The sequence below is a fragment of the Streptopelia decaocto genome, assembly GCF_964273445.1.
Source record: "Streptopelia decaocto genome assembly, chromosome: 20".
Classification (NCBI taxonomy): domain Eukaryota; kingdom Metazoa; phylum Chordata; class Aves; order Columbiformes; family Columbidae; genus Streptopelia; species Streptopelia decaocto.
The window spans coordinates 5,482,408-5,495,525 of NC_138675.1; the positions used below are offsets into that span (position 1 = coordinate 5,482,408).

Below are 13,118 nucleotides of genomic sequence, written 5' to 3' on the forward strand. Positions count from 1 at the left end.
AACATTTAATTGTAAGCCGCCTTCATCATGAAGGCTTTTGTTAATCACTGTCAGAAGATCACTGCGTTAAATAAAAATATAGTGTAAGCAACTGGCCTGTGTCTTAACACTGACACATTTTAAGATTAGGAGGGTAAAGCTGTCAAAAGATGGAACTTCTGTTGTTTTGGCAACAGTTTGATGTGAGAAGGACAAGTGGAGTTTGCTGATGTGTCCGTGTGTCCATGTGCCTGGCAGAGCTCACCCCCTGCGTTCAAAATCACTTTCCAGGTAGGGATGAGTGATTTTTTTTTTTAAGCACCTTATTTGGAAAAACAAGTAGAAAGGCTACTGTATTTTGTTCAAAAGCTGCTCAGGATGGTAGAACAGCTCAGGTGAGTAGCTGTGGTACATCCACGTTTTGTCAGCAGGAGGCAGCACTTACACCTCCAACATCAAATAATGCGACAGAAACGTCTCAAGCATGCGGAATAACGTTAATTTTCACCTGCTTAATATGATTTTGATATATCTTTACCCTCCCAATCCCAGCTCCTCTTAGGAATAATCATGTAGATCCTTCGGTTTGCCAAAAAAATAGCCTTTTATTCCCTGCGGGAGTTACGGAGCTACACCCACTGTCATCTGGGATGCAGCCAAGGCGGCGCATGGCAAACTGTCCTCGAAACCTCTCTGTTGTCTTTGAGGCTCTGGTTTCCATGGCGAGGTTGGCAGCGGCTGCTGAGGCAGCTCCTGAGCATTCCTGGCCTTGGAGACAGGTTGGCGGGCGAGGATTTGGGCCGAGCTCCTGGAGGTGGATGCGTTTGTTGGAGCTTCAGGCACGAGAAGGAGCGCGGGGTCTGCCAGCAAACCAAGGGATGTCCCGGCGACAGCCCAATGGAAGCTACTGGAAAGGGAATTGTGTCACGGGGGTCGCCGCCGTGGTGTGTTTTGGGGGGAGATACTCCGGGCGGCTCATGGCGACAGTCCTGGTGAAGCAGCGGAGGTTCCCCGTCTTCAGGGCGCACTGCACCGGCCACAGGATGATGCAGAACAGGATGATGATCAAGGCGGAGAGGAGGACGATGCGTTTCCAGTCGTCGCACATGTCGCAGCGGGACAGGCGCCCGGCTAACCCCGCCGGGGGGGCATCGGGGCTTTCCGGTTTGCTCATGGCGACGTCGATGGAGATGCAGGAGTCTGGGTTCTCGGGATCATCGGATGACTGGCGGCAGCACAGCTTGGTCCCTTCCATCCAGAGCACCTTCTCTTGCTGGAGTTCGGGGGGCAACGTGGCAAGGAGCTCCTTGCTGGTCTCGAGGGCTGGGGCACCTTCCATAGGGATGCTGGTCAGCTGCCTGCAGAAGGGGCAGGGGAGCTGGTCCTCGGGCTGGTTTGGGGGCAAACCTGTGCTCAGGCGGGCCACGCACTCCAGGCAGAAAACATGGGAGCACTGGAGCAGCTTGGGTGTCTTGAAGGTGTTGTCGTAGGTGTTGAAGCAGATGGAACACTCAACGGGGGAGGTTGGCTTTGGAGAAGTTGGGTTTGGAGAGCCGGGCTTGTCGGTTGGGGACCTCGCCTTCCTCTTGCCATCTCCTGGGGAGGTGATGACGATGGGGCTGATGGGGATGGGGATTTCTCGTGGAGACGCAGGGGTCGGGCTGGTGGGAGAGTCTGGCGTGCTGGAGTGCCACAGCTGCGTGAAACACGACATGACGGAGCCCCGGGAAACAAACAGAGCCCTGGGAGACTCTGGAAGAGAAGAAAACCACAGCCTTCATTTTAAACAATGTGAGGACACCCATCACCACACCTACGTTTATCCCCTTATAAAGAGCGAGTTCATGGCTTCCACTGCATCCTGAGCCTGGAGGAGATCCCTGCTAGAGCTGAGAGTGACACAGGGAGCCTGTTCGAAGCTGCGTACCAAAGGTGAAGTTAAACATCCTGCAGAGAAGCAAGCAACCAGCAGAGCTCCGCCATCCAGCCAAAGCCTCGTCACCAGAACCACCACGGCGATACAGATGGGCGCAGTCTGTCCCCGTCCATGCCTCCCTCTGGGCAGAAATAAAACACGACGGAAAACCTACCCCAGGTGGTGCTCCCCGAGACCTGAGCAGGGAGGAGAGCAGAAGACTCCATGAGGTCACGTAGGGACCTCGCTATGGTAGAATATTAGGAGGAGGCACTCAGAGATTATGGTGGCAGCATGAGCAAGGCCTAAGAGACAGACAACACTACTCAGTTGTGGAAGTAGCATGGGGGTGAATCTCTTCTTTGGTGTGTTGGGCTTTGTGCCTTCAATCAGTCACAGCACAAGGATTCAAGAAGCAGTTGGACAATGCGCTCGGACACATGGTGTGAAGGGAGAGGAGTTGGACTCGATGATCCTGCCTGGGTCCCTTCTAACTCAGGGCATTCTGTGATTCTATAAATCTGTGATTCTATAAATCTGTGATTCTATAATTTTATGATTCTACACCTAGAAGGCCACTGAGGTCCCACCCAAGGATGCTGCCTGCTTTTGGTGGGACCTGATCTCCCCCATGTCCCAGGAGAAGCCAAGGCAGGTGAGGAAACACTATTATCTCACAAAGTTCATTCCATCCTCAGCCCCCAAGCAGCACAAGAAGGATCTTTGTCTTGTCACCTTGAAACAGCAAGAAAAGCGACGTTGGAGGAAACGGCCTTGGTGCCAGAGCACGGGGAATTCGCACCATTTCCTTATTGCTCCGGATGCTTCTTCCTTCTCTTCAGCCCCGGAGGAGTCCCAGCCTTGTGCTTTCTGCTTTTTTGTGGCGTGTAACCACGAGCCTTGAGTTGAATGGCCAATACGCCATCTCCACCTAATTAGTTTACAAATTGCTCCAGCCTAACACGAGCATTACCTTTAATTCCACTCATCCCAGGCTGGGCGTGCAGCTCCGCACACGTTCTGATAGGCAGATACGCGACTTTTCGGCTGTCGAGCGCTCTGACCTCAAGGCAAGTGTTTGGCTGGAGGAAATTCCCAGCGCTGGCCCCGGTGCTGTGTGCCCGGGGTACATTGTTTTTAGGCTGTGTCACCCAACTCGCTGGGCTTGATTCTTTGTGATGGGAGATGTGCCCGTGACAAGCCAGAAATGTTCAGGTTGCTGCTGTAATTATAGGTTTCCAGCCAAGCCAGCAGAGGCTCAGCAGCATGGGCTAAAGGCTCCACTCCTTGGCATAAAAAGCTAGTTTAAGGTATCAGAAAAACTGCATATTCCTCACATTGCACAAAAAAAAAAAAAAAGTCTCCATAATTTAAGAATGAAGAATTATCTCACACCACATCTGGCACCAACTTTAGGAACCTTCCTTCTTCATTTTTTCCTCTTATTTTAAATTAAGACATGTTGGTGAAGCCTCTCCTCACGTTACACTTTGTCACACACTATCTACCATTTTCAGCAAGTCCTAATGTTTTTTTACTGTATTTATTTCTGGCCACAGCTCACCATGCGTGTTTTAGCACGAGCTGGTTGATGCTGATGAATTACAAATCCAAACCCAATTTGGCACAGCGATTAGGGAACCCCCTTGGTTTTGTTTGGTTTGGGGTTTTCGGTTGTGTATTTGGGGTTTTGTTTGGGTTTTTTGTCCTAAATCTTCTGTTTTGCACAACTCTGCGCCCAGTCCTTTGTGGGCAGAATTGACAAGCAGCAAAACCAGTTGCAGAAGGTAACTTCAGAAAGACCGACCTTTGCTTATGCAAACTGTAATTTCATAACCTGCGTGAAAAGGCTGTTCTCTTGGGGCTTTTGCTAGTCTATAACATAACTACAGCAACAGCAATATTTTGATAGCAAACTTGAGGAAGTTTACTCACAACAGTTGCTTTTAAATGAAGCTACAGGCTTTTCCCTCTGCTAGAAATGATCGTGATGCTATAGATGCTTGTTATTTTTAACAAATTTAGAGTCGGCTTATTTTTATCAACAGTTTGGTGTTACACGGGACCAAGAATTCTCTTGTGCGTTAGTGCTGTAGGATTAATGAGAGCCAGTCCCTAAAGCTGGGGAGGCCGAGGAAGACACACAGTGTGGAATCTCAACAGAATTAGTTGGGGTTTGGCTGGTTTTCTTGTTTGCTTTTCTGTTGTTTTGCCATTTTGTTTGTGGTTTTTATTTGGTTGGGTTTGGTCTTTGTTTTGTTTTGTCAATTTTTTTTTTAACTCCACTATATATACATATATTTAATTTAATACAATATAATCAGCTATTCAGACCTCCCTGGTCACACAGCATTTCCTCAGCTACCCACCTCGCTTCCCCAGCTTATTTACCTGGGCTTTCCAGAAACTTCACAAACATCAGTAAATAACTAAACCATTCAGGACAGACACACAAGCTCAGCTTTAAAACTAAGTAGTTAAGTACTTTTTTCTTCCCAACAAGTGCTAGAAAACATCTTTCCACGCCATAAAACCAGATTAAAGAGAACACTCCGTTAAGACAGCACCAGCGCTGCTCTGTAATACAATTCCCTACTCGTATCTTTAACTCAGAGCAACTGAATACACAGCAAGTCCAGAGGTGTAGGGCAGATTAAAGTCTATAAATACCTGTTTAGAAGGAGAAAAGCATGTTCTGGGCTCTTGGTTTCTGCCCCTGAAGAGTCTTCTCTCCAGAGGACGAGCTGAGGCTCAGGGTCTGTTTTATTTACAAGCCGCCTTCTGGTGTTGGAGCTGGAGCCTCCACCAGCTCCCCGGGCGCGAGTGGCCCCGCCGCTGTAATTCCAGTATCTTTTATACCTTCCTGTCCAGAGGTGATTTACCTGCTCCACCTGCCCTTCCCCATCCCCACTGAATCACTCCTCCCGCTCCAGCCGGTTCCTGGGACGGACTGGGCAGACTGGATGGCTGCTGATAAGCAATCGCGGCCGAGGACACCTGCCCTGGGGAAGGGATGTGAGAAATGTGTGTTTCCTCACTTCTGGGCTGGGTAAAGCTTTCTGCTTTCTGGTAAATACGGTTCTTCGACTGGCTTTGAGGTTTGGTGGTTGTTTCTTTTTAATTGCTCTACATAATCTGGCCCAGTTTGCAATTTGCACCAGTTTGTGCAGATGCACCGGCCACGTTTTCACGGGGCAGCAAGAAGAACATTTCAGGACATCTAAAAATTGTGGTTAATACCCTCTTGGTCCTTCATGAAGGACAAATAATTTGAAAGTGCCTTAGATGAACAGCAGAAACAAGATTCTGACAGTCAAATTTCTTGTGAAACAAATTGTCGCTATAGAAAAACCCAGCGTAAGTTTGAAAGCCGTTTATAACTTAATTAAACCACGCTGTATATCTGTCTGCTTCAAGCTCCCATATGGTTGTTCGAAAGAATCCTGTGGGGATTCTCACAGAGAAGGAATTTCATTCTTCGCACTTTTGGGTAGTAGTTGACAGATAAATATTATTTGACCTGCAAACCTTTTGTGGTTCAAAGGGCATCAGGCCATGATCCAGGAAAAAGAACTATTACATTTACACTTGTGCAGACAAGGAAACAAAGGGGAGGGAGGGAAAGTGACAGACAAACATTCAGAATTGAGTCTAGTTCTTATTTGTTGCAAATACTACGTTTCTTAGTTCAGTTTCTCAAACAAACACCACCAGATGGTCAGAGGATTTTTTCAGAATGGTATCAGGAAGCACCTTTTTAAAAAATGGTTGAGAAGCTTCACTCTAAAAATGTACAGAACTGTATTCATCTCGTGGGATGGACGAGTGTCTAAACCCCACAGACTTTAGTGGTGGTGACATAAAACTCGCTTTCACTTCCATGTTCCTCCGCTTCAGGTCACACTGTTTAGTTCCAATGAGCAGGAATCCAAAAGGAGGCTTTTGAGAATAAGAGAACCAAAGTTTTAAATCAGTTTTAGGATTAAAACTAAGGTTCCCTCGTCCTTCCAGAGCTAGAAGGACCTGGGCTAGAGCATCATCCGTCCAGTGGGTTCACCATGAGGTCCATGGGTGACTCTAGGAGAAAAACACCTCAATGGAAAATGCAGGTTAAGACTAAACTTTCCCAGATCTGCATCTGAAGGGTATAGATCCCTCTGCAGAATGTGCATATACCATAGGCTTAACAATCCATACCCTCGACGGAGCAGGCAATACCAGCACGGTGTTCTCCCCCATCTATTTATGTGTTCGCTGAGGGATGAGCCGGGCTGGGAGCAAACACCGTCCGCAGCTGACACGGCAGGACGCTTGATGAATGGATGTAAATCGGATTTTTAGAAGTCTTGCTCACTTAGTCACTTGCATAAGCACTTCAGTAGACTGGGCTCAAAATTAACAACATTTCAGTAACATACTATGTTGTGTTTGGGAACACACCAAGGAACAAAAGTCCTTGTTTTGGGTCCTGCTGAGCCCTCTCCTCTGGTCATCAGTGGGGTAGCACTGATTGAGTTTTTGATCATGCTCTAAAGAGAGATGTGGGCTCTCATCAGCCTCAACATCCCTGGTAGATGGGATGGGTTGAGTCCAACCCAGGAGCCGAGAGCCTGGGGCAAACTGGGCTGCCCCACACATCCCATGTGGCGAGGATGCTCTGGCTGTGCAAGGGACCGAGCGTGCGGGGACCTGGCACCGTCCTGGGGTGACAAGCGGGGCTTGGCTTCCAAAAGTGAGTGGGAGGCTCGCTGTTATTTTCGTGTTCTGCTGGGAGGAACGGACTGGGCATGTCAGGAGCTGCAGCTGGTCGGGGGTGGATCCCAGGAGCTGGGAACGGTAGTGGGAGCACGTACTTGCATGTTTGCACGTAAAGGAACGGTGGTGCTAAGTAGAAACAGTTAGTTTATTCACACTGCTGTTTCCTGGAAGCCGCGTTACACCTGCACACCTGGTTTGAAAATTGATTTTTGCTAAGCTGTGCAGGAATGGAGATGAGATGAAACGACTGAAACACTGGAGTGAGATGCAGGAGATACAGATCTCTGGTACAAGCACTGTGACCTTGAGCAAGACACTTGATTTCCATGGATTCCTGTGGAGCAGGAGGATGCTACATAGACTATGTTTTGAATCAACCCAAACATTCACCTGCCTGCTCTCAAACTACTGAAACCAGTGAAAATACACACATACACACCAGTTTCTGTGACTTTTAGGACAGGACCAGCTCAGCAGCTGAGCTCTCCACCTTGCGTTGTCATCATCTGTTAATCAGACACAGAAGAAGCGGTGAGACTGCCCGAGTTTTCCTGGCAAACAATTCTTGGGCTTAGACTGAGCATCGCTTTTTGGTCCTACAGTGTTCCTCAGAGCCAGAGGCTCCAGGCAATTAATGCTCCGTGGTGGTAAACAGCACCATTAGGTGATGTTTCCCATGCTAGCTCATGGAACTCTTTTATTTGTCCGGCTTCACGTGCAGGTGTTCGCTTGGAAGTCTTATCGTTGTTGCAGTTGTTTGCACCTATGGCCAGACTGGGCTATTTAAATTCCAAAGTACATTTATGTACCGGCAGGAAAGAGCCTTGGTGAGTCATCAGATAAACCAGACGGGAACTCGCTGGGGGATACTTCTGATATAATTATGTTTTATCCTTCCCTAGCTGTTTCTATCAGACAATCTCAAGGCACTTTGCAGACATAGTGAACTGAGCCTTCCAGTAAGCACAGTTTATCGGGGACGTTATCTCATTTTACGGTCGGGGAAGTTTTGTGGAGCAGGGGACGCCCAGACACCATTGAGAAATGCTGCTGTGACCTCTGTGCCTGGGCGAGCGTTGTCCCTTAGCATGGCAGGGTGACTTACCAGAGCAGAGGGGTGAGACTTTGAACAGGTGATGGGGTGGGAAACACCACCAGAAAACGTTCACTTGATGCAGATTTAGAGAAAAACTGTTCCTGTTAGAGCCACAGACTGAGCCCCTCAGGTGACTCCTGTCCTCTGAGTGATGCCCGTCTTTACTGACTAAGCCAAGCTCAAGTTGCGGAACCATGTGCCTCTGTAGTTTAATGTCATGCAGACTCTGGATCCGCCTGGCACCTAACTTGGCACTGTTCTTCATTTCCGGTAGTCACCAGGAAAGCACCATGATTAAATAATCATTACACAGAGAGATGCTGCATAGCAATTTTCCTGATCCCCTATTACTCATGTGACGATTACTCTCCAGCGGTTCGAGGCTGTGTGATTCAGCCACTCGCGGCTACACTCTCAAATAGCAAGAATAGCATCCATTCCCTGGACATAAGGTCAGGTCTTATTTTTTTTCCCTAGCCCATCGTTTCTGAAGGAGTAAGTGACTCGGACCAATGGCTACACTGTGGTCTATAAGTCATTGGTGATCTGTGATACCACACCTGGGAGACTGTTGGCTTTCCAGATGTCTATGCTGCTTCTGTAGTGGCTTGCAAGGAAAGTTTGATATTGACACTCATAAATAGTGGCTCAGAGTCAATCACACCAGAATTGAGGTCCTTGGAAGTATTCAGTGAGTGTGGCAGCTCTTTCATTTTCACAATGCAGCTGGTAAAAGGAGTGGACTCAGTAGAAGGGTCATTAGGTGTTCCCAAGAACTGCAGCAACAGCCCCTTTTGATGGTGTAAGTGGCTCAAGTGCAGCTGGAGCTGAGATGCAGTGGATGCAAAGTGCACAGGAACCACAGTAGTTACTCTCCTGAGACAAAAAGGGGATGCTGTTCCCACTAATCCATAAAGCAGCGGTCGTTGCCGTCACTAGAGTGGGTTGTCCAGGTGTAGATACAGTCGTAGCACGTTGCTGATGGGGGTCACTACAAGCAGGACTCGAGGAGATGGCAGTGGAAGCGAGGCGAAGGGCAATGTTCCCAAGTTCTCAGCACCACGTTGCTGATGCTCAAGTGGTTGTCCCACAGAGGTCACGTTCTGCAGGGTTACTCACTTCCTGGCCAGTGAGGTGACAAGACAAACTTGGGCAATGGGCGGTGATGTCAGAGCCGAGGAGTGAATGGATGGCTGCAGGGACATCGCGCTTCTCCTCCCCGCTGACTTTTCCCCGTGTCACCAGCCACCTGCCCTCTTCTGGCTGAACTCTCCCCTTCCAGGTGTGAGTGGGTTCAGCTCCACTTGCGTCTATGGAGCATCTGGGTGCTTGTCCCCATCAGAGCTCATTTGGGCAGGATGGGGGTGTCGGGATGCTGATGCACCTGCCCAGGGGCATTTTCTGCTCCACCAGCCCTGAATTCCAGCACATCCCATCAGGTCACTTCAAAAAGGGTCTGATGTCGGTGGCGATAAAGGACAGAGTTCTCTGCGGTCACACTCTGAGTTGGAATTTAGATTAAACTTAATATTTGCTTAAAAAAATCCCTTAATATGCCAAGTGATACATCAGTGACTGTTCCTATTAACTTCCTTGCACTCTCTTTACAGAAGGAAAGTTAAATACTGACAGGTCTGCCGTCTCTGGAGGGAAGTGGGAATATGGGGCTGCAGTTTCTCAAGATTTCTTTTTCCATTTCTTGCTTCATTTTTTTTTTTTTTCTATTTTTTATAACAGGGAATTCTCCAACAAAAGATATTGTAACTTTTTTTTTTGCTATATACTTTTTATTTCGTGCATTGCTCATATTTATTTTAAGTGTTCTTGAAGCAGTTCGGATGCCATTCGGCTGCCTTCCTCAGCTAGCAATCCTGCTCCTTTCGTGTTCCAAATGCAGTGCAATCACAGTGCCGAGCTGATAGGAGAATTATAGTCCTGGGAACAGACTGCAGTGTCATAAAAATAAGATCTTGTTGCCTGCTCAGTGGGATAGATGGTGCTGCACCACTTACCAACCCAATCACTGCGGAAAAGACAGATGAAGCATTTACAGGAGAGACAGGTCATCTCCATGGTTTTTCTTTAAACTACGGAACATCCTGCTTAGTTTTATTATTAGTAACAGAGAGCGCGGTCGGTTTCATTTGGTACCTGTGGTGCTCACGGGTGCTGAGCTCCCAGACTCGCAGAAAGCGTTGGCTTGGCCCTGTAGCATTTACAGTGGAAGCAAAAGGAAAAGAAAAGCTGTTCATAAGAGCTCAAACACGACAAGCCCCAAGCATCTTTTATTTAGGAAACTCCTTTTTGTATGGAGTGCTTCCATTCGGGATTTTGATCCCATGCTCAAACCCCAAGGAAACAAAAATACAACTGCTTTTTTGTTTATAACACAATGTGGCTGGTTGTAAGAGAGCTCTTTAATCCTGCGCTGGGTGCTGGGGCACTTTAAATTATTCTTGCCCTAAAGATGATGTTCTGAGCGCATCCAGTGAGCGGGACGTCACAAGTGCCAGTATTGTAGCATATTGTAGTAATTGTAATATATTGTAGTAATTGTAATATATTCTGGTATTGTATAGGAAGATTTTCCAGCCATGAGTGGGCGCCTGGAAATTTGCTGGTCCCTCTGCTCACGTCCTGTGCCCACGAGGATGCAGAGGATGCACATTACCCGAGGATGCCCGTTACCCGAGGATGCACGTTACCCGAGGATGCACATTACCTGGCCCTGGGGAAATACGCGCTGCCACATCCCTCCCGTGTCCCTGGGCCATGGGGAAGGGACACCAAGGGACACTGTGGTGGGAAAGGAGGAGCAGATGGTTTGGGGATCTGGGTTCCCAGTGCTCGCGGTGGCTGTACTGGTGCACCGTGTAGGATGGGGACAAGCAGCAGTGTTCCCAGAGCTGTGATTAGAATATACCGTCCCCATCACTCATCCCATCCTCAGTTCTGGAGACAAAACGCTGAAAATAACACGAGGGTGAGTGTTCAGTTTCATCCTCTAAAGGGTTAAACACACATTTGCATAATCCGGCAGATGAATTCCTTACTTTTTCATTGCATTTTACTGCTTTGCCCTTTTCTTGTTTATGCTTTTCCCTGGGTCTATCTATTTATTTTTTGGTAGAATCTTTATCAACATCCAGATACTTGTGTTTGTTTATGTTCCTTCTTTATTTGTATTTACTGTGAACAATGTATTTAAACCCTGCTGTGTGCGGGGATGACACAGGTTGCTTCTGGACCCAGCAAACTGGAGGTATGGAATGAGAGATTTAACAACTGTTAAAGAGGAGGGAAAGGAGTGAAATCGTTGTATCTTTTGCTCAACATAAGGCAAGAACGGGGTTAAAAACATTCCAGATTACAAGCTCCTACACCTGTGCCCACTGAGTAGGTGTTAATTGGGGAGGACTGGAGTATAAATGGGAAAGCTCAATGCTGGGAAGGGTTTCTTCTTCTTCCTTTCTTGCCTTTTTCTTCCATGAACTGAAGACAGGACAGTGCTAATCAAATGCTGGGAGATTAACTGGAAGAAAGTGAGTTGTAATTATAATTTTGATGCCCATTAACGTCTCACCTGCCAGGCTGTGAACTGCAGGATGGAGGCTGGGGGTGAACTCTGCTTTATGGAAGTTACGTCACGCAGCAAATATCGCACAAGGTTGTCATGACTGACTTTTTCAAAGATAATTTCATTTCTAGCGTGTGTATCGGGTAGCTCACCCTAGTGAACAGGTTATATTCTATAAGCCTGAAGCCGAAGTAATTTAAATCAAAATATAAAGTTTTAAAGGCGGCGATGGATTTCTCCTGTTATTCAAGACAACGGCTTAAAGCTGAACTTGTGGGAGAGTCTGGGAATGAGAAAGTGAGGGTTTGTAGGAAGACATAATAGCTTTTTCTAGACAAATTCTGTTAAGCTTTCAGCTCTGAGAAAATTGCCTTGAGCTTTAATGGAGAGACGCAGAGATACAGATCTGAGGCTGAGCATCATGTGCTGCTGTTCTCAAAAATGAAGGGGATGACTGACTTTCATAAAAGCAATAATAAAGAAAAAAAAGGCGCCGGACTCCTTCCTCTTTGGGCAGCTCCGTGCGTGCCTTTTGAAGTATGCTGTGAATTTCCTGGATGTGAGAAATGTATTTACGGAGCGTTAACTGCTCGCTCAGGAACGGAAAAGCTGAGCCCCCAGGGACAGCTTAATAAATGGCAGAAAGCTCATATTCCTGCAGGCAGCAGAGCCACCAAATTACCGTGTTTCGGTGGCCGCCACAGAAGCTCCTGGCAGGAAATCCTGTTGCGCAAATCTTGTTTCCTTGTTACTTCCTGTGCTGTAATATATATATATATATTTTCAGAAACAATCCATCTTTTGAATGCTGCGAAAGACCGAGGGAACCGAGGGTTTTGTTGCGTCTTGATTTATTCTTTGCTTGACTTTCCTCCCAGGTCCTTTTGCAAAGCCCTCCAAGAACCTTTAGTGCTCGTTCTCACTCTGGAAAACCTGGAAGCGTTGAATTGTGAGCTGATTTTTCTGCAAACAGAGCACAGACGTGCAGGAGGTGCTGATAAAGGAGGAATGCATTGATTTGTGATCAATCCAGATAAAGCAGTTTTTGGGGGGGAGCAGGGTGGATTTTCCTCCCAGCTTTTTTGACCTTGTGCTGCTCTGATAATTGCTCAGATGTGCCTGAGCCTCCGTTCTTCGGTGCAAAAGATAAGTCGCCTCTGTATAAATGTGACCACGCACCCCACATATTGAAAGCACTGGGATCTCCTCTGGTTTTAATTTGCGTGCCATGAGTCTGGTGTCGACCTGCAGCTGGTGCCCGATGGCAAAACATCTGTAGAAATGTCAAATTTAAATATATATGTGCTGCAAAGTGGTAGGGCAGCTCTAGAATTGGGGAGGCTGCCAGTCCTTATGCACATGCAGCATAGTAACAGGTTAAAGGAAAAAAGAAAGGCAAGCCATAATAATAACAGCCCCTTGCAGAATAATCTTGCCCTGCCTGTGGTACTCAATCTGTGGTTTGCGGATATCTGAGAACGTGTTGATTATTTCCTTGGTATTTACCTATCAGTATTTAGCTAAGAAAAACAAAGCTATTTGCTCCTGTATGGGAATTCTCCATATGTGACTCTACACCCCCATTAGAGGAAAAAAAAAAACCAGAAGATGATGAAAAGCACTGTGCAAAGCAGGAGATTTCAAGCTTCTGCTCGTTACTTGTACACTTACAATTTGTGTAATTACCCAGGCAAAGCCATTGAGCCGTCTGATAAGCGGTGCCCGTACAATGACTCCTCGCTTCCCGCTGCTGCTGATAGAACCACAAGCACAGCAGCACATTATCGGTGAGA

General features: G+C 47.3%; 1 protein-coding gene across 1 annotated transcript; it reads right to left on the reverse strand.

Moving 5' to 3' along the window:
- Positions 1 to 883: 883 nt before the first annotated feature.
- On the reverse strand, positions 884 to 2,121 carry RNF223 (ring finger protein 223; the record flags this gene model as incomplete). The annotated part of the gene is made up of 2 exons (XM_082069866.1): positions 884 to 1,731; positions 2,070 to 2,121. The coding sequence occupies 2 exons, from the start codon at positions 2,119 to 2,121 to the stop codon at positions 884 to 886; spliced, it is 900 nt and encodes a 299-aa protein (XP_081925992.1).
- Between the last annotated feature and the right edge of the window lie 10,997 nt (positions 2,122 to 13,118).